Source organism: Protopterus annectens, chromosome 9.part0, assembly GCF_019279795.1.
Source record: "Protopterus annectens isolate FY-2018-M chromosome 9.part0, PAN1.0, whole genome shotgun sequence".
NCBI lineage: Eukaryota > Metazoa > Chordata > Ceratodontiformes > Protopteridae > Protopterus > Protopterus annectens.
The window spans coordinates 1,138,938,362-1,138,963,709 of record NC_056743.1 but is presented as its reverse complement, the minus strand read 5'-3'; the positions used below and the strand labels follow the sequence as shown (position 1 = coordinate 1,138,963,709).

The following is a 25,348-nucleotide window of genomic DNA, read 5'->3' as shown; positions in this document are numbered from 1 at the left end:
ACACAAGGACATGTACACAAAAATATTTCCGTGTCTGTTCTTTGTGGAATGGATAGATTACTTTCTGGTGTAAGATAGCAAACTCACAGGGGGAACCCAGTGACACATGACAGATTTAATATAAGCATACCTCCCAAATGTACAGATTTTTTACAGAATGGCCAGATTTTTGCCTCATATTTTTGGTCCATTTCTCATAAAATTGTGTTTTATTGGCAAATTACTGAGGGCTAAAGTCAGAAAATAATGATTTGAGTTTCAAACTTCATACCATTCAGAAATTTTTGGTTAATGCAAAAACCTGTAATTCTATCAATTTTCTAAGTTTGTAAGAGCAATATTTAAAACAGTGTCCTTATTCTTAGGCCTTTGTCCCCCATTATTGATGGCTTTGCTCAGATTTTATGTTCTAAGAGGTTGAGAGGTATGTATAATAAAGCACATAAATATTATGGAACTTTTGCTTCATAAACCACCAAGAGTCAGATCCTTCACTGTGATTTAGATCCCCCAGACGCACAAAAATGTGGTCCTCTGTGTGGGTCTAACAATGCACAGCCTTTCCTGAAATTAGACAATATTATCTGCCCCATTCTGACATCTACTGACAAACTGCAATACATGTCTGTGCACTTCCAAACTCCAGCAGGTAAAAATATCCCTAGATATACTCCACTCATGTAACCTTCATAACTGGCACTGATAACAATATAAAACACCTAAACCAGTTGATGACAACAACCAGGGCTATGTGGTTTAATGATGTTCAAGTGCCCCCAGTTTATTTTTTTCTCCTGTTAAATTCCCTCACCTACATACTCACGTCAGAGAAAATATATGCCATAGAGTGATGCTCCTTCTTAAAATTCACCTATATGCATAAATACACACAACACAACCTTAAGATGATACGAGTCCAGGGCAGATTAACCCTGGCCAGATCACAGGAGAAGAGTGAAGCCCTGGAGATGTTAAGTCATCTCCCCATTGACCCCAGTGACATCTGCGTGTTTCCAAAGCTAAACAACAGTTGCAGCTGCATGGCTATATGATCTATACCGAGACAGTACACATTCAACAACTGAGCATATAAAGAGTTTATGAATCTGTAAACTGTTTTGTAGTATACCTTTTTGCTGCTTCTAAGCACTACCCGCAAAAGTCCATTTATACACGGACCAGTCAGAAATCATCCTAGCATTTAAACCGTCCTTTTGTCAGTATCACTCTGATGAAGGTAGTGCCTTGCCTTGATTAGCACTGATACTGTCATGTGGCACCATGTTTTGGTCAGACTGGGTGATCTCTTTCAAATCACACAGTGCCTGCACAGACATTACAACATATCACCAAACAGAGGGCCTTGGAGAGTGTGAATGAAAAACAAGCTAAGCTGTATAAAGTATTTTTTGGGACACGGTGTGTGACTTTGCAAATTCCAGGTACATCCTAGTTTACCTTTCCTGATAATACACTGGAAGAACGCAGCTTTTTTAAACTCTTCAGGCATCCCTGGATCTTTATACTGTTCTGCTACGCAACAATACCATGAACAGAAGACTTGTCTTGCTCTAATGTCTCTTTCCACAAGACAGTTTTTCCCTAGCTGGTTAGCTCTATAGTACTCCTGGATACTGTTTCCAAACACTCCAAAATAATCTGCTTCTTGCTGGCTAATCTATCCAATGCACTTATTTGTATTGCCTGCCTCCACAGGTGGACTTGGTCATTTTTGTTGTTGGTCTTGAATGGTCCCAGTTCCTATGATGCTCAACTACTCTCCCATTGACTAGCTGCCAACAGCTATTTGTAACCCTCAAGTTAGGGGCCTCAGGTACCCCAGCTTATTTCTATTCTTGGTTTATGGACTTTATGTTAAGCCTTTTGCCTGCCACTGGAATGCCATCAAGATATCATTAACTTCAAAAGAGAGAGACTTGATTGATGCCAACAGAAGTTAAGGGGCTTGCTAGGCTGGCAAGGTGTGCAGATTTTTGGAAGAAACTGCTTATAACCAAACTTCTGTCTCTCTGTTGTAATTCCAAGACTCACAACTGCAAATCCACAAATTGCAAAAATTTAAAATATAATTAAAGTACAGGAGGATAAATAATGTCAAATGTTGTTCTGCCTTTAATTTTTTTTTTTTTACCTACCACATACCACAAACTTATGTATACCAACTCTAACATTGGTACACCTTAAAGAAAAGGAAATATTCTGAGAAGGCACAATCTTGGTCTTGTTGTATGCAAGTCCTTATTTTCACTCATTCTGTGTCGCTATTCTGGAGTGAGCAGTTACAAGTCTCAGATTATTAAAGGTTTACCCAAGCTCCCACCTTCATGCCATCACAACACTGTTATGTGTCACCTTGTTTCCTTCAGTAACAAAACTCTAGACTCATCTCAAGATTTATCTGTTAAAATGGTGGAGGGAAAAGCTGATAATTATTTTGTCCATCCTGCAGATCTGTAGAATGCACTGATTACTTTCAGCTCTCTTGGGTCCATGCAAGATTGCTCCACTCTTCCGGCCCATGGTTCACATGTTGATTACAGTCTATAACCAACAAATGACAGCTGACTGTGAATGGACAGAAGATAAATATATTTTCCACACAGTCTGCCTGCAGTACTTAAGTACCATGTTTTTCATAAAATCCATACATAAAACAAAACTGATGCTGAAAAGGAAAAAGGTGTCATTTATGAAGGATACACACCACGAAAAATTGGATTTCATACAGCCAGCCGTATTCAATCACTGAACATGCAAAGCAGTCCACATGCAAAAATGCCTGTATCAGCTTCTTAACATGCATCTCTGTCCTGCTTTGACTGCCTTTTTTTCTTTACAGTATTGAATATTCCATAATGTCTAAAATGTTATACAGAATAAAAATTGCTGCAAGGACTTGCATTACACAGTTAAGCACCTATCTGTAACAATCCCGGGATTTCTATGTGCTACTCTACTCTTCACACCTTTAACAGAGAAAATAACTCCAGTGAAACCTGCCATGCTTGCACTATAAGTACCAAGGAACACCCTATTACACTGCTGAAACTATACATCCAACAGAAACTTTGGCACTATTACCACCATTGCTCCAATAAAATGGCAAACTACAGCCTTTTAAAACAAACACTTAAATAGTGAAAGATAGCTCTAAACAGAGTCCATACATTAGAGACAACTACCTCTGGGAACGTTTGGGGTTATCAAAAAGTACTAGAGAATCATCATATAACCTATATAGAAGATTCTATAGGAATGAGAAGTGTACTAATTGGTTCTCTGACAGAGTGGCCAATGCTTGGAACAGACTACCAAACTACATTAAAGCAAGTACTTGTTTAGATATTTTTAAGAACAGCCTGGACATTTATTATGGGAACAAGTGTTTTGGCATATTGGCAAGCTACAAGGGCTTTAATGCCCGTGCCTGAAACATTTGTATGTATGTATGTATGTATGTATGCATACATGCCTAAATCCTAAATTACTTGTAGAACCTACACAAACTCCTTAGCAGAAATACCTTCTGGCACATGAAGTAGCCAGGAAATTTGGCATGCAGGCATCAAGACTCATGAAGTTCAGCCTGCAGCACTCACCTCACCATCATTACCTGGGTCACAGGTGTTGTGCAGTAATAAAAATGGAGTTACATGTGGCTAACCTAGTTATTGCAGGTATAAGTGGTGCCAGTGAAAAAGCAGCCATGATTCAGACTGGGGACAAGAGCCTGACTGCTCATATCATGCTTAGATGTACAGCAACTAATAAAGGAAGGGACAGTAGTGGAAAAAGTGACATTCAAATACAGACCCCCAAACATGATGAATGGTAGTAGGTGTGGCTTAGAGGAAGCAACTGGATCTTACTACTAGGGCAACAGTGCATCACAAGCCCCTCATGGAGCCACTAGGAGTTACACAGATCCTCAAAACAGGTTAACTGCACTGTTCCCAGTATTAAGGCTGCAAATGGACTACAATGAGAACATAAAAAGCAGAGATTTTAAACTGATCCATAGTGTTAGCAGTCCAAAAACATGCATTACATTTTACAGTTCTCAGCAAACAACATATGGAAATAGAACAGTAGTCAGCAACACTCAGTGAAAGCATGCTCAGCTTGCAACAGTCATCAGAATCGCTTAGCAGGACCATTGTCAGAAAGCTAACTATTCACAAAAGATATCACCATACCTCTCAACTTCATAGTGCAAGAAACCTGGACAAAGCCAAACATAAAGGGGAGGGACAAAGCACAAAGGCCTAAAAATAGTGACACATTTTAAATATTACTATTATAAACTTAGAAAGTTCCTAGAATAACAGGATTTGTGTTAGCATACATTTTCTGAAAGATATGAAGTCTGAAACTCAAACATATGTCATTATTTAGTGAGTCAGTCCTCATTAATTTGCTAGAAAGGCATGATTTTTATGAAGAATGGACCAAAAATATGCAGACAAAATTTGGACACTTGAGAGGTATGTGATGTCACAACATTCCTAATGTGCATACCCAGTGGAATATTCCAGCTGGCTCTGAAGAGAAGTGTTAAGCTGGTGAAAGGAAAAGCTGGACTGGATGCAAACAGAGCATAGCCTTGTTCTAGTTCCTTTACAAAGCAATTGCAAACTTTGATTTAGCGGTACTTCCCGCTAGATTGTACCAGTATGCCAGAGGCTTTCCGCAAGAAGCAAAACATAAAGGATCAACAGAAATGCATACAAATAAGGTCTGCTTTTACAATGACTTAACAGAAATCATCAGGGTCAGATGAACTCTTCACACTAACTTATCTATATCAGTATCTGCCCACATCCTAAGTGGACCTACTATTTCCCTGAGCTATAAGTGAACAATTATAGTAGCTACCGGAAGCACTGTAAAAGTAGGCTAAATATACTACAGTTATATAAAGCTTGTGATCCTTACCTCAAATCCTACTTTGCTTTCTGACTGACTATATAATGTTGAGTAAATACCATCAGCATATTAGCTCCTTCTGAGTGGAGAGCAACAGCAATAAATGACATTCCGAATCACAAAGAAAAAAGGAGGTTCAATGGGGAAATTACACACATAAGTCAGAAATGCAGCATCCAAAATAACATTTTTTGAAATTTCAATTATAAAAATTTAAAAACTAAAGACATTTATCTTAGGAGGAGGTTTGCCCTAATGTCCAACAAAAAAACATCAAATCAGAACAATTCATATGTCCTCCCTCCTATTTTTTTTTTTGTCAGTCTGATTAGAAATATCTAGACAGTTCATCGTTAAGCAGCAATGCAGCTACTTCAAAATGTCTCTGAAGATTTCCTGTTTCATCTATACATATTTCAGTTGTTACTTATAAGATGCATACATTCCAAGATGTCTATTTGGTTTGCTTTTTATTAGAAAAAAAAACATTTGTGGCACAGTGATTTCTTATGCAAGCCCATCCTTTTGATGGAATGATCGACTAGCCTATATATGGGCCGCATTCTATAGTGGTGTTCTCTGGATTTTTGGGTAATGGCACACTCCACTCTAGGGACATAGTGAGTGATGCTGTGCTCAGAATTCCACACTACGATTGCATTAATGTTCTGTGATGTTTAACGGTATTCTTGATCAGCAAGTGTCCATCTCAAAGAAACAGTGTGCATTCTGGTTAATTCTAAAGATTCACAAAACAAAAAAATGTAAGGGGGTGCTTGAGGAAACGAGGAGTGCTTGATGTGGTTAACTTTCTCTAAACTACAACAAAGGATGGATGTTTGGACATGAGGAATGGCGATGTAACAAACAAAGACTTGAATTTTGGAGTGTATTCGAACATCCATAGGTCAATCCAAAGGTGGTGAAGGAAGTCCACTGAGGAAAAATCCAAGCAGGTAGGGAGGAAGAGGTATCCATGCAGGTGAAATTTCACTTTGAGTCCCTGTGCAAGCAACACAGATGGGAGCAGAGGTTCGGGTAAGGTGCTACAAGAAATGGATCGAAGGTGCATTGCAGTTGGTCAGCGCTCAGAGGGTTGTTCCTAGAATAATTGCCAAGATGATTAATGCAAGAACTGTCACCACAACGATGATGATGATCATCTTCTGTAGAAGGAAAATTGAAACAAAGAGGTGTTAGGGTTTCATGGGAGAAAAATAAAGGAACATCAGGCAGGATAGCGACAGGAAAAGAAGCAGGAGTACAGCAAGAAAGGGATGAAGACAAATAAAAGGAGCAAGGAGGAAGTTAAGGAAAGTATTTTATATACACACACACACATAGATAAGAGGGTGAGCAAAGAAGGGTGCATAGGAAGAAATGACCTGGGGACAATGTGAGCAAGGAAAGAGTGAAGGAAGCAATAAAAAACAGACTGAAATAAAAGAAAGAAGGTAAAGACAGATATACTGAAGAAAAGAAAGAAAAAGAAATGAGAGCAAAAAGTCTGATAACAGAGTATTACTGATTTACAGCCCATTTAAAACTGTTAAATGAAATGCTATGACCACAATCTTACCTGGAGCAGTTTTCCAATATCCATATAAGCAGACATTTAACTCACTTTTCTGTACTGTTAAAAAGCAGGCAAGAAGAAAAAATAAAATGGCATTTGCATCCAGAGCTAAATGCCATACAAGCTGTGATAGGAGGTAACTTAAGATCAGCTCCATTTGTTCATTATACAAGTAAATGAACATCTGCAAACTTCACCTGTTTTCAAGGCTAGCGTGTTCCCACCACTGTTTCAACGGTATTAATGTGCTTACAGGCAAGTACATGGCAAACAAAAAGCACCGTAAACAAAGAACAAGACAAGCATTTATTAGGCCGAAATTACATTTAAACAACACACAGGTGTTGATATCGAGTTAAATCAAGAAGGGAGCCCTCACAGACCTCTTAAAGTTGCCCAATGTGGGAGATTCCTTTAGCCTGTAATACAGAGAATTTCACAGGTGTGTCATCTGCTAAGAAAATAAGTGATTTCTAGAGGACTCCATCTGTACCCTAGGGATTTGTGATAGCCTTTAAAATGGCATAACAAATAATACAAGCTACGCAGTGTACAAAATGTAAATCTTTTAGCTAGAGGGGCAAAAGTTATGTAAGACTAAATATACCAACAGAACACCTGTGCAGATAATAAAGGATCAAACAGCCAGATAGTCCATCTTCTACAACACTTGTGTAAAATGTGGGAATAAGGTGCACCAGACAGTAGTCAGTGAATGGAAAATTCCCCACCAAATTAAGATGATCTAATTCTGTGTCAGATACATTAGTAGCCAGTCAATGGAGTTCCCCACCAAATGAAGGTGATCATTTTCTGTGCTGGGTAGACTTAAGTTACGATGATGAGGACATAAAGACACCAAGGCGTGAATCACTAAAGCAAGTTTCTCAAGTGGCAAACAGGTGTTTCATTCAGCTACATTCTTTAGAATGACCAATGTTGAGAATATGTACATCGTACTTCCTTGTACTTTAAATTGCCGCGGTGGTATGGCGGTAACATTGTTACCTCACAGCAAGAGGTTCTCCCGTTCGATTCTCGGCTGGGCTTGGGAGTGCCTTCTGTGTGGAGTCTGCATGTCCTCCCTGCGGTTGGGTAGCGTTCGAAAGACATGCGTGCGTAAATGGGCGTGCCTTCGTTGAAGGTTGAGCGTTGAGCTGGCACCTCGGCATTTCGTAAAAATCTACTGCCAATCATTAGCAGACCGGAGTTCCGCTGTGGCGACCCCTTACCCCGATAAAAGCCGAAAGACAAACAACAACAACAACTTCCTTGTGCTTTAGCCATATAGTAAGTTCTGTTACATCTTAACAGGCATAATTGCAAAACAGTGAGGTAGTTTTCAATATTTTACAAGACATACAGTTTACATTGTGTATATACATTTTCTTGACTCCTTTCTTGGTCATACTTGAACAGGGGTTGTAATCTAGCTGAATAAAAACAACTATGACTTCCCAAAACTAACCAAAATGAACAGAATCTGGTAGATCTTCCATTCTTACTAAAAGGCATTGCTGCTATCAGGTGTGGATGTAAGTAGCAGTAATATGAAAGCAGCTGACATGATTTGCTCCTTCAACTTTGTTGGCTAGCTGGAAACGTTGCAGAAGTGTTCTCACCATCCACTCTGCTCTGCTATGATGTAAAGGCCAGGAACTTCATAGGACTGTGGACACAACAGGAGGTACATATAAAAGGCAAACAGAAGAAGCTCTCATCTGTCTCTTTGGACTCCTGTCATGTGGTGAGGTCACAAAACTAAGGAATCAATAGAAAGATGAGATATCTGCATGCCAGAAGCCACTGAAAACTGACCAATTACTTGTAATACTTAGAACTCCTGTCTACAAGGGATGTACTACTACACTACAAAACCACCTGCTGCTGGAAAATGGCAGCCTGATGCATATTTAATGGAAATGGTTGCTAGCATTGGCCTTTTTCATTTGTACCAAATTTGAGAAGCAGTTTGTGCAGCACAGCAATAGTGTAGTGGGCAGAGCATCTGCCTAATGAGTAGACATTCCTGATGTGAGTCCCACTGCAGCACAGTCTATTAGGGGTGGGAGGTTGGCATAATGGTTAAGGTGTTTACCTTACAAACACGAGGTGCAGGGTTTGATTCTCACACGGGGCAATTGGCTAGGTTTAAAATGGCCAACAAGTGCACTTAGCCTAGTACTAATCTATGAACTAATCTGTCTATGAACCTATACATAGAGCTCATGTTGGAGAATGGTGGGGGAGTTGTAAAACTGTTACTGGTGATAAAGCATCTGATATCACATATTAGACAGGAGTACTATACATTTTAGAACAGTAATAAATCTGGAGTATTAGTCATGTTACCAGATCTGTGTCTTCAATTTGGACTAAAAAGGTTACAGTGGAAGGACTTCTTGTGGGCTCATTCTGTACCCCCCCCCCCCACACATGCTAAGCTAGGAAGCACACAGTCCCAGCTGCACTACAAACTTCAGACAGCTCAGTTTACTAAATTGGTCAAAAATCACAGTCGTGGTTCACCATATGGCCAACCCAGGTGCTGCACTCCCATCACCAAAACCTATCAACGGTTGAGTACAGTGGACAAACCTGCGTACATGGAGGTAAGCTGGCAGTGTTTTTACCCAAAAATACAAAGTACAGGAAATGTCTGCATTGTCGTGAATCCATACATTAGAGACAACTACCTCTGGGAACGTTTGGGGTTATCAAAAAGTACTAGAGAATCATCATATAACCTATATAGAAGATTCTATAGGAATGAGAAGTGTACTAATTGGTTCTCTGACAGAGTGGCCAATGCTTGGAACAGACTACCAAACTACATTAAAGCAAGTACTTGTTTAGATATTTTAAGAACAGCCTGGACATTTATTATGGGAACAAGTGTTTTGGCATATTGGCAAGCTACAAGGGCTTTAATGCCCGTGCCTGAAACATTTGTATGTATGTATGTATGTATGTATGCATACATGCCTAAATCCTAAATTACTTGTAGAACCTACACAAACTCCTTAGCAGAAATACCTTCTGGCACATGAAGTAGCCAGGAAATTTGGCATGCAGGCATCAAGACTCATGAAGTTCAGCCTGCAGCACTCACCTCACCATCATTACCTGGGTCACAGGTGTTGTGCAGTAATAAAAATGGAGTTACATGTGGCTAACCTAGTTATTGCAGGTATAAGTGGTGCCAGTGAAAAGCAGCCATGATTCAGACTGGGGACAAGAGCCTGACTGCTCATATCATGCTTAGATGTACAGCAACTAATAAAGGAAGGGACAGTAGTGGAAAAAGTGACATTCAAATACAGACCCCCAAACATGATGAATGGTAGTAGGTGTGGCTTAGAGGAAGCAACTGGATCTTACTACTAGGGCAACAGTGCATCACAAGCCCCTCATGGAGCCACTAGGAGTTACACAGATCCTCAAAACAGGTTAACTGCACTGTTCCCAGTATTAAGGCTGCAAATGGACTACAATGAGAACATAAAAGCAGAGATTTTAAACTGATCCATAGTGTTAGCAGTCCAAAACATGCATTACATTTTACAGTTCTCAGCAAACAACATATGGAAATAGAACAGTAGTCAGCAACACTCAGTGAAAGCATGCTCAGCTTGCAACAGTCATCAGAATCGCTTAGCAGGACCATTGTCAGAAAGCTAACTATTCACAAAGATATCACCATACCTCTCAACTTCATAGTGCAAGAAACCTGGACAAAGCCAAACATAAAGGGGAGGGACAAAGCACAAAGGCCTAAAAATAGTGACACATTTTAAATATTACTATTATAAACTTAGAAAGTTCCTAGAATAACAGGATTTGTGTTAGCATACATTTTCTGAAAGATATGAAGTCTGAAACTCAAACATATGTCATTATTTAGTGAGTCAGTCCTCATTAATTTGCTAGAAAGGCATGATTTTTATGAAGAATGGACCAAAATATGCAGACAAAATTTGGACACTTGAGAGGTATGTGATGTCACAACATTCCTAATGTGCATACCCAGTGGAATATTCCAGCTGGCTCTGAAGAGAAGTGTTAAGCTGGTGAAAGGAAAAGCTGGACTGGATGCAAACAGAGCATAGCCTTGTTCTAGTTCCTTTACAAAGCAATTGCAAACTTTGATTTAGCGGTACTTCCCGCTAGATTGTACCAGTATGCCAGAGGCTTTCCGCAAGAAGCAAAACATAAAGGATCAACAGAAATGCATACAAATAAGGTCTGCTTTTACAATGACTTAACAGAAATCATCAGGGTCAGATGAACTCTTCACACTAACTTATCTATATCAGTATCTGCCCACATCCTAAGTGGACCTACTATTTCCCTGAGCTATAAGTGAACAATTATAGTAGCTACCGGAAGCACTGTAAAAGTAGGCTAAATATACTACAGTTATATAAAGCTTGTGATCCTTACCTCAAATCCTACTTTGCTTTCTGACTGACTATATAATGTTGAGTAAATACCATCAGCATATTAGCTCCTTCTGAGTGGAGAGCAACAGCAATAAATGACATTCCGAATCACAAAGAAAAAAGGAGGTTCAATGGGGAAATTACACACATAAGTCAGAAATGCAGCATCCAAAATAACATTTTTTTTGAAATTTCAATTATAAAAATTTAAAAACTAAAGACATTTATCTTAGGAGGAGGTTTGCCCTAATGTCCAACAAAAAAACATCAAATCAGAACAATTCATATGTCCTCCCTCCTATTTTTTTTTTTGTCAGTCTGATTAGAAATATCTAGACAGTTCATCGTTAAGCAGCAATGCAGCTACTTCAAAATGTCTCTGAAGATTTCCTGTTTCATCTATACATATTTCAGTTGTTACTTATAAGATGCATACATTCCAAGATGTCTATTTGGTTTGCTTTTTATTAGAAAAAAAACATTTGTGGCACAGTGATTTCTTATGCAAGCCCATCCTTTTGATGGAATGATCGACTAGCCTATATATGGGCCGCATTCTATAGTGGTGTTCTCTGGATTTTTGGGTAATGGCACACTCCACTCTAGGGACATAGTGAGTGATGCTGTGCTCAGAATTCCACACTACGATTGCATTAATGTTCTGTGATGTTTAACGGTATTCTTGATCAGCAAGTGTCCATCTCAAAGAAACAGTGTGCATTCTGGTTAATTCTAAAGATTCACAAAACAAAAAAATGTAAGGGGGTGCTTGAGGAAACGAGGAGTGCTTGATGTGGTTAACTTTCTCTAAACTACAACAAAGGATGGATGTTTGGACATGAGGAATGGCGATGTAACAAACAAAGACTTGAATTTTGGAGTGTATTCGAACATCCATAGGTCAATCCAAAGGTGGTGAAGGAAGTCCACTGAGGAAAAATCCAAGCAGGTAGGGAGGAAGAGGTATCCATGCAGGTGAAATTTCACTTTGAGTCCCTGTGCAAGCAACACAGATGGGAGCAGAGGTTCGGGTAAGGTGCTACAAGAAATGGATCGAAGGTGCATTGCAGTTGGTCAGCCAGAGGGTTGTTCCTAGAATAATTGCCAAGATGATTAATGCAAGAACTGTCACCACAACGATGATGATGATCATCTTCTGTAGAAGGAAAATTGAAACAAAGAGGTGTTAGGGTTTCATGGGAGAAAAATAAAGGAACATCAGGCAGGATAGCGACAGGAAAAGAAGCAGGAGTACAGCAAGAAAGGGATGAAGACAAATAAAAGGAGCAAGGAGGAAGTTAAGGAAAGTATTTTATATACACACACACACATAGATAAGAGGGTGAGCAAAGAAGGGTGCATAGGAAGAAATGACCTGGGGACAATGTGAGCAAGGAAAGAGTGAAGGAAGCAATAAAAAACAGACTGAAATAAAAGAAAGAAGGTAAAGACAGATATACTGAAGAAAAGAAAGAAAAAGAAATGAGAGCAAAAAGTCTGATAACAGAGTATTACTGATTTACAGCCCATTTAAAACTGTTAAATGAAATGCTATGACCACAATCTTACCTGGAGCAGTTTTCCAATATCCATATAAGCAGACATTTAACTCACTTTTCTGTACTGTTAAAAAGCAGGCAAGAAGAAAAAATAAAAATGGCATTTGCATCCAGAGCTAAATGCCATACAAGCTGTGATAGGAGGTAACTTAAGATCAGCTCCATTTGTTCATTATACAAGTAAATGAACATCTGCAAACTTCACCTGTTTTCAAGGCTAGCGTGTTCCCACCACTGTTTCAACGGTATTAATGTGCTTACAGGCAAGTACATGGCAAACAAAAAGCACCGTAAACAAAGAACAAGACAAGCATTTATTAGGCCGAAATTACATTTAAACAACACACAGGTGTTGATATCGAGTTAAATCAAGAAGGGAGCCCTCACAGACCTCTTAAAGTTGCCCAATGTGGGAGATTCCTTTAGCCTGTAATACAGAGAATTTCACAGGTGTGTCATCTGCTAAGAAAATAAGTGATTTCTAGAGGACTCCATCTGTACCCTAGGGATTTGTGATAGCCTTTAAAATGGCATAACAAATAATACAAGCTACGCAGTGTACAAAATGTAAATCTTTTAGCTAGAGGGGGCAAAAGTTATGTAAGACTAAATATACCAACAGAACACCTGTGCAGATAATAAAGGATCAAACAGCCAGATAGTCCATCTTCTACAACACTTGTGTAAAATGTGGGAATAAGGTGCACCAGACAGTAGTCAGTGAATGGAAAATTCCCCACCAAATTAAGATGATCTAATTCTGTGTCAGATACATTAGTAGCCAGTCAATGGAGTTCCCCACCAAATGAAGGTGATCATTTTCTGTGCTGGGTAGACTTAAGTTACGATGATGAGGACATAAAGACACCAAGGCGTGAATCACTAAAGCAAGTTTCTCAAGTGGCAAACAGGTGTTTCATTCAGCTACATTCTTTAGAATGACCAATGTTGAGAATATGTACATCGTGACTTCCTTGTACTTTAAATTGCCGCGGTGGTATGGCGGTAACATTGTTACCTCACAGCAAGAGGTTCTCCCGTTCGATTCTCGGCTGGGCTTGGGAGTGCCTTCTGTGTGGAGTCTGCATGTCCTCCCTGCGGTTGGGTAGCGTTCGAAAGACATGCGTGCGTAAATGGGCGTGCCTTCGTTGAAGGTTGAGCGTTGAGCTGGCACCTCGGCATTTCGTAAAAATCTACTGCCAATCATTAGCAGACCGGAGTTCCGCTGTGGCGACCCCTTACCCCGATAAAAGCCGAAAGACAAACAACAACAACAACTTCCTTGTGCTTTAGCCATATAGTAAGTTCTGTTACATCTTAACAGGCATAATTGCAAAACAGTGAGGTAGTTTTCAATATTTTACAAGACATACAGTTTACATTGTGTATATACATTTTCTTGACTCCTTTCTTCGGTCATACTTGAACAGGGGTTGTAATCTAGCTGAATAAAAACAACTATGACTTCCCAAAACTAACCAAAATGAACAGAATCTGGTAGATCTTCCATTCTTACTAAAAGGCATTGCTGCTATCAGGTGTGGATGTAAGTAGCAGTAATATGAAAGCAGCTGACATGATTTGCTCCTTCAACTTTGTTGGCTAGCTGGAAACGTTGCAGAAGTGTTCTCACCATCCACTCTGCTCTGCTATGATGTAAAGGCCAGGAACTTCATAGGACTGTGGACACAACAGGAGGTACATATAAAAGGCAAACAGAAGAAGCTCTCATCTGTCTCTTTGGACTCCTGTCATGTGGTGAGGTCACAAAACTAAGGAATCAATAGAAAGATGAGATATCTGCATGCCAGAAGCCACTGAAAACTGACCAATTACTTGTAATACTTAGAACTCCTGTCTACAAGGGATGTACTACTACACTACAAAACCACCTGCTGCTGGAAAATGGCAGCCTGATGCATATTTAATGGAAATGGTTGCTAGCATTGGCCTTTTTCATTTGTACCAAATTTGAGAAGCAGTTTGTGCAGCACAGCAATACTGTAGTGGGCAGAGCATCTGCCTAATGAGTAGACATTCCTGATGTGAGTCCCACTGCAGCACAGTCTATTAGGGGTGGGAGGTTGGCATAATGGTTAAGGTGTTTACCTTACAAACACGAGGTGCAGGGTTTGATTCTCACACGGGGCAATTGGCTAGGTTTAAAATGGCCAACAAGTGCACTTAGCCTAGTACTAATCTATGAACTAATCTGTCTATGAACCTATACATAGAGCTCATGTTGGAGAATGGTGGGGAGTTGTAAAACTGTTACTGGTGATAAAGCATCTGATATCACATATTAGACAGGAGTACTATACATTTTAGAACAGTAATAAATCTGGAGTATTAGTCATGTTACCAGATCTGTGTCTTCAATTTGGACTAAAAAGGTTACAGTGGAAGGACTTCTTGTGGGCTCATTCTGTACCCCCCACATGCTAAGCTAGGAAGCACACAGTCCCAGCTGCACTACAAACTTCAGACAGCTCAGTTTACTAAATTGGTCAAAAATCACAGTCGTGGTTCACCATATGGCCAACCCAGGTGCTGCACTCCCATCACCAAAACCTATCAACGGTTGAGTACAGTGGACAAACCTGCGTACATGGAGGTAAGCTGGCAGTGTTTTTACCCAAAAATACAAAGTACAGGAAATGTCTGCATTGTCGTGAATGGGAATGTGCAAGCTGGGGTCCTTTATCACTAGGATCATCTTTTCAGCATCCTGTATGATTAGAAGGAGAGACATCCTACAAGTTTAGCATTCTGAACTTTTTTTCTGAGAAACTTGTTTAATCTGCAGAAGTTTAAGGTTGGTATCCATGAACTGTCCTTCTTGAGTACTAGGGTCAGTCTTGAGCAGAACCTTCTCCCTTGTTCTAACTTGGTGCTTTCTATAACACTACTGTATAGTAGCTGTCCCAAAACTGATACTGTTACGTTAACCAAAAATGGGGGCAATGGTGTTACTCTACGAATTCAGAGAATTTTTTGAATTATATTTTTTAACTAATAACTGTATCTCTGAGGTGAGGCCAAACCACATTTCTCTGAAGATGGATAATCTCCCATTCAGGATAGTAGGGGGAAGGTGGCAGAGGAACTGCAGAGGCAGCACTGAGCCTTTCATGCTTGAGTAAGAAGTTTCCCCTTCCTCTACTCTGCTGTCTTCTTCTGCCTCTGTCACTTCATGTTTGCCTTTAATCAAAGGTCTTTCTTTGTGACTGCGTAATGTAAAAAGTCTATTGCTTGGTTGCATAAATGTTTCTATACTTATGAACATGAAATGGGGTACAATTGCTTCGGAGACTACATAGTTTCCTTTCCTCCATTTTCTTGAATACTTCTTGAGAAAGGGTCCTAAAAAAGCAATTCAATATCCAAAAAAGTATTTAACAATAGTCCCATAAAATGCACATGCCTTGGTTGAAGCCAAGCATATTTACATATCACTGTGTCAGTGGTTGCTCCTTTTATCATGGAACTCTTTAGTATCATAACTAAATTTATTAAAATGCTTCACTACTTTTAACATTCAGTTAATTTATAAATATGATCTTTTAGGGACTAATCTGTCATTTTACTGATGATATCATCTCTTTGCTTCCTCTGTGGTGTAGAGGGATAATAAAGCCCTAATACACCTGAAATGACAAGGGTTTAGTTAGTGAATTAGGCATTAGTAGAACTGACTAGGGAGGATGAGACAAGTGGAAAGTTTAGCATGCCCATCATGGATGGAAAGATGGCAGCTCTGCAAGACAGACACCTTACAGAGGCTGTGTTTGACTGCAAAGCTGCAAGAGAATCGGACACATATGGCCCAAATCAGCATTCACTCTGAAACTAGGAAACTTGAATATGCATAGAAGCATGCATTGTCCTGGGTCCAGTTTTGTGAGATTCTTGCACATCCAAGGCAGCTGTCATGGAGGGATTAGGGGAAAAAGAAAAAGAAAAATTCCACCCCTCCTCAGAAGAGAAATCACAACTTCTCTGCTTATAGCTAGCCTGGGACAGTAAGGGTCCATCTTAAACATGGGTGGTATCAGTCTGGGGGAGTAAAGCCACACCCTCAAGAGTTTGAATGATGATGGACACTGGAACAGAAGTTATCTGACAAGAGGCTTGCAAATCGGAGACCAAGCTCCCTTCATGGCACCTAGCGCTCTGGCTGGATTCCACAGGAAGTGCAAGTCCTAAGGAAGATGGCCGGCAGGCATGTGGGGAAAGAACTTTAAGAAAACGTCACATTGTTCACAAAGGGTCATCACAGTCACCCCAGCATCTGAACTTGTGAATTACTTAAGTCTGTAACATACTGATAACTCTACACTGGTGAACTTCAGTCTACATTATCAGATGAACAGACTTGTGTAATAATGTGTCTAGATTAAGGGGAAGGTCATGTGCTAAGGACTTGCAGTTCTGCTGTGCGGCAGCTTGATGCAGTTGTAAAACTCAGAGCTGCAATATAATTTGAAACCCTGCTTTAAAGCAGCATCAATTAATAAAGTGCACAAAAAGATACACAATGTGACATCATGCACTCTGCCAGTACACTACAGCCCTGTACAACCGGTGTTAGTGTGTATATGTTGCTCATTAGCCATGGCTTCTTTTAGAGCAGCAATCCTTCACATCCTTGTTAAATAAATCTTTCAGCTACAATCCTTGCTGGTAAACCCATTTTGCTTGATTTGAATTGTGCACTTGGGAAATCAAGATGTCCATCCAGTTTCTTCTAGGGTTCTTGACTTCTGCCAGGAATCTTAATGCTTTCTTTCCAAGACTTTTCAACAGTTTTTATAGTATTTTTAATTGCTGGCTGATAAATAATCTCTAGCCTGCCTAGATTTTCTAGAGTCACCATTCGTGACTGGACTGCAAAGGGCAGGTGGCTTCTGAGTAGTTAATGCTGGCAGATGATGCCTCCATTCCATACTTCCATTAAAGATGCATTCTGTCTGCACCTCATGACAAGGGCTACGCACTGTATCCTTTGAAGCAACCAGATAAGAAAGTGTGCATGTAAAATGCCTATAGAAAAGGAGGCTAAGGGAGATAACAAAGTTAGCAAGTATACAACAGCAAAATGGGGGGAGGGGACATCCCTGAACTAGATACAGATATAATTAGAGGCTAAAACTGGACTTATTTAAAAACTTGTCTTTCTTGTACCCTTACAGTCACAACTGAAACTAATATGACAAGGGGGACTGCAGTGTGTATAAACAATTTAATGTAGTCAGAGAAATCACATTTTTCAAGGTTGGGAAAAACTGTAGCTACTGGAGAAAACCAATCCGGACACAGGGAAAATATTCAAATTCTTAAGTATTGATCAGATGACTGTATTAAACACTGGTCCCTGGAGCTGTGAACTAGAAAATCAACCAACTGGTTGAGTTTCTGTGCAAGTAAAGCCAGCAGGAGGGACAGAGTGGAGTCTGTGAACATATAAAGGAAGACAGTCAACTGGTGAGTTTCTCTAAGTTACGTGATAGAATACCTTGCACTATCTCATATGCAGTAATGTACAAAATTCAGCTTTAATGTCAGGTTCATTAACATAAATTGTGTAAGTCAGCCTTTATACATATATACACAACACAAATGCATACTACCTTCCGGCACAATGAACTGCATTTGTCAAACATTAACTCGTACTTCTATATCACTTACTAAGTAATGCCACACAGCAGAATGCTACAAAACATGCAGGATATTTTCCAGTATCAAACTGTCACTACTAAGGGTTAAATATTTAAGGAACTGCTCATGTGAGGGAAAAGTGCTAGACCCTTCTTCCAAAACTCTTCTTCCAAACCAGCCACCATTATAACCATCACACACTGCCACCAAATCATAGTTCTGTTGCAAAAAACACCACCATCATTGCCAGAGACAGCCATCACCAAGTGCTACCTTTGCACTTCCACCATGAGCCCATCAACAGGGATACTTACACAATTTCCTTCGGGAAGGAGGCAGAGTTCACTTCAGCTTTTGTGCAAACCCACTGATAGTCCAATTATCAAAGCAAGAATTGCCAGGAGGATTATCACTATGACGATTATGATTATTTTTTTCTGTAAAGAAAATTAGCCAGAGAAAATATAAATCTAGAGGTTTAGTTTTCAACTGCAGCTGTACTGCCAAGAGAAAGAGCGAGAGACAGCACAGGGCTAAACTAAATGGTCTGCTAACAGTTCAGATTACAACAGCCAATCAGAAATATGTAAACACAGTAGAAATGGAGGTACAGTTAGACAAACCTCCACTTATAGCAAAGATGTATAACTACCTGGATCCATGTGCAGAGGGTTAGAATCTGAATGAACCAAGTTCAAATGATAGGCCTAGATGGTGGACTAGCCCAGCCAGGGAGGGGAGGGAATATCAGTTTATGCCACAATTTGCCCATCACAGGGGGGACTAGCACAAGTCCCTCTGCTTATGTCCCATCTGGTAGATGGCCCTAAGCCAGAGGAAGACACAAAGTGTGGAATACCAAGCAGTGTGTTTGTGCTCTAGTTGAGAGTGAGGCTGAGCTGCTCCCCATCCTGGTTCCAGGGCCTGACATTGTAGGCTTTAGTTCAGCTACTGCAGGATTAGGCTACAGTACGAGAGTCAGACTACCTGTGGATGATAGCCGACAGCTCCAGATCTTCATACCTACTATCAATCAACAGGTTTAAAGAATGAGAAAGTCGGGGGGGGGGGGCTGTGCAGGATGGTTAGGGTGTTGAGGACCAAAAAGTCAAATGATGCAAAAATATGCATTACTCCAGTTAACATCGTCTGACTAGCATAATCAGAAATAAAATGCATACAATACGAACCTGCTCATAAAAAAAGATTCTGATTAGATACATCATTAAGCAAATTACTAATTCAAACAAAAAAAGTCCATCCAGCTTATAAGCATGCAAAGGAAAATACATTTCAGTACAGGTGGCCTTGCTGTAGCAACCTCTTGTCAGGAGAAATCTGAAAACCCAATAAACTAGTAACCAGAAAAATGCATGTTCAATTTAAGATACGAGTAGCCTTGTTGTATTACTGGTTGTGCAGAATAACCATAATGTAATCCTAAATTGAAAATTTACTATGAAAATTCAGACAGTGGAAACTCACACTCTGGTTTTCTATCAGCCTTATCAACAAATTCCTGAAGCTTTCTTATAAGCAGTACTATTGTATGGATTTATCATCACTTTAGCTTTGTTTCAACTACCACTTCTTGGAATCACCTGAAAAGTAAAATTCAAATGGTACTACAAAATACTGTAATTAAATATTCATAGGACTGTAGAAAATTCTGTGATTTTTCAAACCTCAGACAATTACAGCAAAATAATAATAATAATATTAATAAAAATTGCAATAATAATCTTTTTTTTTTATCGGCTGCTTCCATTAAGGGTTGTCACAGCGGATCATCTGTTACCATTTCTCCCTCTCCTCTGCATATTGCTGTGTCACATCAACCATGTGCATTGTCCACTCTCACCACATCTGTAAACCTTACCTTAGGCCTTCCTCTTTTCCTCTTACCTGGCAGCTCCATCCTTAGCATCCTTCTCCCAATATACCCAGCATCCTTCCTCAGCACATGTCCAAACCAACACAACCTTGCCTCTCTGGCTTTATCTGCAAACAGTCCAACATGAGCTTTCCCTTTAATATACTCATTTCTAATCCTGTCAATCCTCATCACACCCAATCCACATTTTAACATTTTTAACTCTGCCCCCTCTGGCTCAAACTCCTGTCTTTTTGTCATTGCCACCGTCTTCAGCCCATATAACATATCTGGTCTCATTGCCATCTTATAGACCTTCCCTTTCACTCTTACTGGTACCCATCTGTCACAAATCACTCCTGACACTCTTGTCCACCCACTCCATTCTGCCTGCACTCTCTTCTTCACCTCTCTTCCACACTCACTATTACTCTGAACTGTTGATCTCAAATATTTAAACTTAGCCGCCTTCACCAACTCTACTCCCTGCATCCTCAACATTCCTCTATCCTCCCTCTCATTCACACACATATATTCTGTCTTAGTCCTGCTGACCTTTATTCCTCTTCTCTCTAGAGCATATCTCCACCTCTCCAGGGTCTCCTCAACCTGTTTCCTACTCTCACTATAAATCACAATGTCATCTGCAAACATCATAGTCCATGGGGCCTCCTGTCTGATCTCGTCTATCAACCTGTTCGGCATCATTGTAAATAAACAGGAACACACGAACTAAGTCCCAAAAAAGTCAATAAAATGTTTGCAGAAGCACTAAAATCTCAATAAACTTGTCCTTGATCTGGAACACAAAAAACTTTCTCGGTTTACAAATCAGAAGTTCCTTTATTAGTTGACCAGGAATAAAATGCACGGATAGCTGTTAGAACAGTAGTGCGAATAAGTCCACATAAAAACACAATCACTTCAAGCGCTTTCACCGGGCTTTGTCAAGATGAACCACCAATGTTTTTACTGTGCTTATATACAAGTTTGCAAACCAATTAATCAATTGAAATTTAATTAGTACCAATAAATTGAATCAATTCACTGTTAAAACTTTTTGCTTTCAATACTGAAACATCATCAAATTCACAGCGTTTGCAGCTACTTCTTTTAATTGAATGTGTATTTGGCAGACTCTCGAAACAGGAGAACTGCCTCTACTCATTTCAACATTCCCTGCCGACTCAGATTTAGTCCTTAATTAATGTGCAGTTGTTTGACAAATAATAAATAATAAATAGACGTCTTAAAGTTCTTGTGTAACATTTGACAAGGCTTAAATTGTTAAAATTAAAATATTCTAAACCAACATTACTGTTACATTGCTCGTAACCAACGCTTTTTGAGAATGAGCACTTCCAAAGTGCACTCAAGCGGAAAAAACAGTTCGTTTCTGCTTTAAACATTTCAAATATGCACGAAGTGCACACAATATTAATTCTAGTAAAAACTGTATATAAAACTATATATAAAAAATTGCATATAAAAAATTTTTGTTTAGTTCTTTGAACTTCTTAGAATAAGCTCATTAAAAGTTAACTTGACATAGTTTATTTGCGATTTCATTGCGCTTGTTGTAGTAGAAAAAATGAAAAATATAAATGTGAAATGTATGTAAACATGACAACCTACTAATGGACCTCATACAATACTTTGTTGTTCTAATGAACTACATTTAGCTTTACAGAAGGGATTACCACTTTGATATTTATATAGTTTCCCTCAAATGAAATCTGCTTTTTAATTAATTTAATTTAGTCTAACACTCTTTCAGGACAAAAACAAAAAAAGAAATGATTCATCAGTACAACCCTTTATATTAAAAGTAATATATGTGTTGTGAAATAAATATGGTAAAAAAAAATTTTTTTTTTTTTTTTTTTTTAATTAAATATATTATAAAATAAATTATAAATAATTATATAAATATATAAATACTTTCATACTATGCTACATTCAGACAAATATGTTAATATTCGTACCATGTAAATAATAAAATCATAAATACAGAGCAAACATAATACTTTTACCAACATAATAAATTTTAGTATCGTGTATATTGCAAACAATAGCTAAAATACAAATTTCAGTAATGTTACTTGGAAGTTAATAAGAGTTGTTCAAATACTTTCTAAAATTGATAAATAAATATTCTAAATGGTGAGAGTTTGATATAATACTATATAATATGAAACACCTGTTAATATTACAAAATCTAAAGCCACACTATGGCACCCTAGAAAAAATCTGTCATTAATTCATGGTGAATTGCCACCAACCAACGAAGTGAGAAATGAACTTTATGATAAAACAAAATGTTGTCTAGTGACAAAAAATTAAAAAATAGTGTTCATTGTGTCCAACTATTAAAAATATTCGTTTATATTTATGCAAAATCATTATAATTATAATTTCGCCCTTCTTAGTTTAAGAAGGCTGGTGATGCTAATGGCTTCATTCAATCCCGGAGGTTTTGATGCATTTAGTTTTAATTGCCAGTTTAGTTCTTTAAATTCAATAGAAGTTTCCCAATCTCCTCCTCTGGGGTTGATGGGAACCTGTCCAATGACAAAAAATTTTAGTGTCATGTTAGGGCAATTGGTAAGATGTTTCACAAAGGCATTGGTGTCTTTCTTTTTCGAATATCGTAAAGATGTTCGTAAATTCTTTAGTAGGTTCTTTCTGATTTGCCCACATAAAAACTCTCACATATCTGACAAATTCCTAGGTAAATAATGCCTTTTGAGCCACAATTACAATAACTTGTTGGCTTCAAGGTAAATTTCCTAGATTTAATATAATAACCATTTGTTTCGACAATAAAAGAACATTGTTTGCAACTATTACATTTGTATGTGCCAACCTTGCCACCTCTATTAACAAGTTGTGTGGGTGGTTGCTTCTCAAACATATTTTTTAGGTTGGTGTTTCTTGCATTTACAAAAACTGGCCTTTCTGGAACCCATTTTTTTGTATCCTCATTTGTGATTAGAATGGGCCAATATTTATTAATCATGCTCTTTATTTGAAAATTGTCGTTGTTAAAAGTACAACTAAAAATAGCTTGGGATGTAGGGGGATTCACTTCCACATCAAGTATTGGGTTTATTACCTCAACTGTATCTACACATGTGCCCAATAATGGCCTGTATATGTCTATTCTTCCTTGTAAAACTTCTTGGTACATTTTCTCAATTAATGTCAAAGGGTAACCTCTTTCCGAAAAAAGTTTTGTTAAGGTTTGGGCTTCATCAGAAAACTTCTTATCTGTGCTGCACATTCTAGAAGCCCTGATAAATTGGCCTTTGACAATTCCTTTCTTCTGTGAGAAAGGATGGGCACTACTAAAATGGAGATATGTATTCGAGAAGGATGGTTTTCTGTAAATTGAGGACTCAAATAATTGTGTCTCTGTGTTCTTGAGTAATAACACATCCAAATAATTAATCTGATTTTCACTAATAGTAGATGTGAATTTTAAAAAATTAGTAGTCTCATTTATGTAAAACAAGAAATCTTCCAAACTTGCTTTACTACCTTCCCATAAAATACAAATATCATCCAAGTACCTCCTGTAGTGTAAAATGTTATTTTTCCATTGTGATGTGAAAACAAACTCATTTTCCCAATAACAAAGGACCATGTTTGCGTATGCTGAGGCGCATGGTGAACCCATGGCAACTCCTTTGTTTTGTTTAAAGAATTCCCCATTAAAATAGATAAAATTATTATTCAAAATAATGCCCATAAAATCTGATAATAAATTAATAATACTGTTGTTAAAATTTGAAAATTTTGCTAAAATTTCGTTGAACCATTGTATGCCAGTATCATGTGGAATACTAGGAAATAATTCTATTACGTCAATTGTTACTAAAAAATCCACTCTAGAGAAATGAGAAACATTAATATTTTTTAGGAATTCCCAGGAATCTTTACAAATGTGCTGTATTGATGAAATAGCCTTCTTAAGTGTTGCGTCAACAAATTTGCCAAGGGGTTCTGTAATGCTGCCTGCACCAGCGACAATAGGTCTAAACTTTAATGGTTCTAACCCCTTGTGCACCTTGGGTATTCCAAAAATTATGGGTGTAAGAGGTTTGTTAACTACTAGATAATTGTAAAGTTTTTCATTAATAGCACCTTGCAATAAAAAATCATACAAGTTGTGTTTAATCCTAGTGTATGCAATGTTCAACTCATTGAGAGAAAGGGTACTGTACTGTTCCGTGTCCTGGAGTAAGTTGTATATAATTTCCTCATACTTAGTTTTGTACATTAAAACAACACCACCCCCTTTATCCGGTTTCATTACCCTTATCTGTTCATCCCTTAACTGTTTGATGAGTTTAAAACAGTTCTGGGATAAATTGTGTTTTAAAACACTCTTTTTGGGTAGGTTCCTTATTTCAGTTTCTACTAAATCTTCAAAAATTTTAATAACAGGGTGTAGGGGTGGGTTGAACGTACTTGATCTACTGACTAAGTCTTTTGAAGAAGCTTTCCCTTTAAAGAAAATATCTAAATTTAACTGCCTTGTGTACAGTTTAAATTCCAAAATAGTTTTAGTGGTGTCCATACATTTAGATGGGACAAAGTGGAAGCCCTTTGTAAATAAATCAAAATGTGTATCATTCACCTTATTTTCCGTGTAATTGTAAATTGTAAAATTATTCTTGGTTTCAATTACACATGGAAAGGAATATGTTTGAGATACAATATTCTCATCTAAAAAGAACATGTTTATCTGCGCTGCTTCCCCCATGTTTGCTGGTTCTGGAACTGTGCTCTGTTCCCTTGCCTGCGTTGGGGAAACTGAAAACCCTGGTTGTCATTGTTTGTGGGGGTGTTGTTACTCATACTATTATTACCAGTGTGTTTCTGGGCCAATCTTTCACTACGTCTTAAAGTTTCCGAAACTTTTAATGAGCTTATTCTAAGAAGTTCAAAGAACTAAACAAAAATTTTTTATATGCAATTTTTTATATATAGTTTTATATACAGTTTTTACTAGAATTAATATTGTGTGCACTTCGTGCATATTTGAAATGTTTAAAGCAGAAACGAACTGTTTTTTCCGCTTGAGTGCACTTTGGAAGTGCTCATTCTCAAAAAGCGTTGGTTACGAGCAATGTAACAGTAATGTTGGTTTAGAATATTTTAATTTTAACAATTTAAGCCTTGTCAAATGTTACACAAGAACTTTAAGACGTCTATTTATTATTTATTATTTGTCAAACAACTGCACATTAATTAAGGACTAAATCTGAGTCGGCAGGGAATGTTGAAA

The 25,348-nt window shown here is 38.3% G+C and overlaps 1 protein-coding gene across 3 annotated transcripts in view; it reads right to left on the bottom strand.

The window, feature by feature from the left end:
• Positions 1 to 5,141: 5,141 nt before the first annotated feature.
• The window catches only part of STX3 (syntaxin 3), a 580,698-nt gene continuing 560,491 nt past the window's right edge, over positions 5,142 to 25,348 (bottom strand). The window contains exons 10-11 of one of the 3 annotated variants that reach the window (XM_044084003.1): positions 18,497 to 18,619; positions 5,142 to 6,113 (exon numbers count right to left, since the gene is read on the bottom strand). In XM_044084003.1, the coding sequence (XP_043939938.1) occupies positions 18,530 to 18,619 (90 nt within the window). In that variant the 3' untranslated portion in view covers positions 5,142 to 6,113; positions 18,497 to 18,529. Of the gene's footprint in view, positions 6,114 to 11,215; positions 12,122 to 18,496; positions 18,620 to 25,348 lie in introns of those variants that run through there. The other 2 variants (XM_044084002.1, XM_044084001.1) reach the window with 2 other exon arrangements.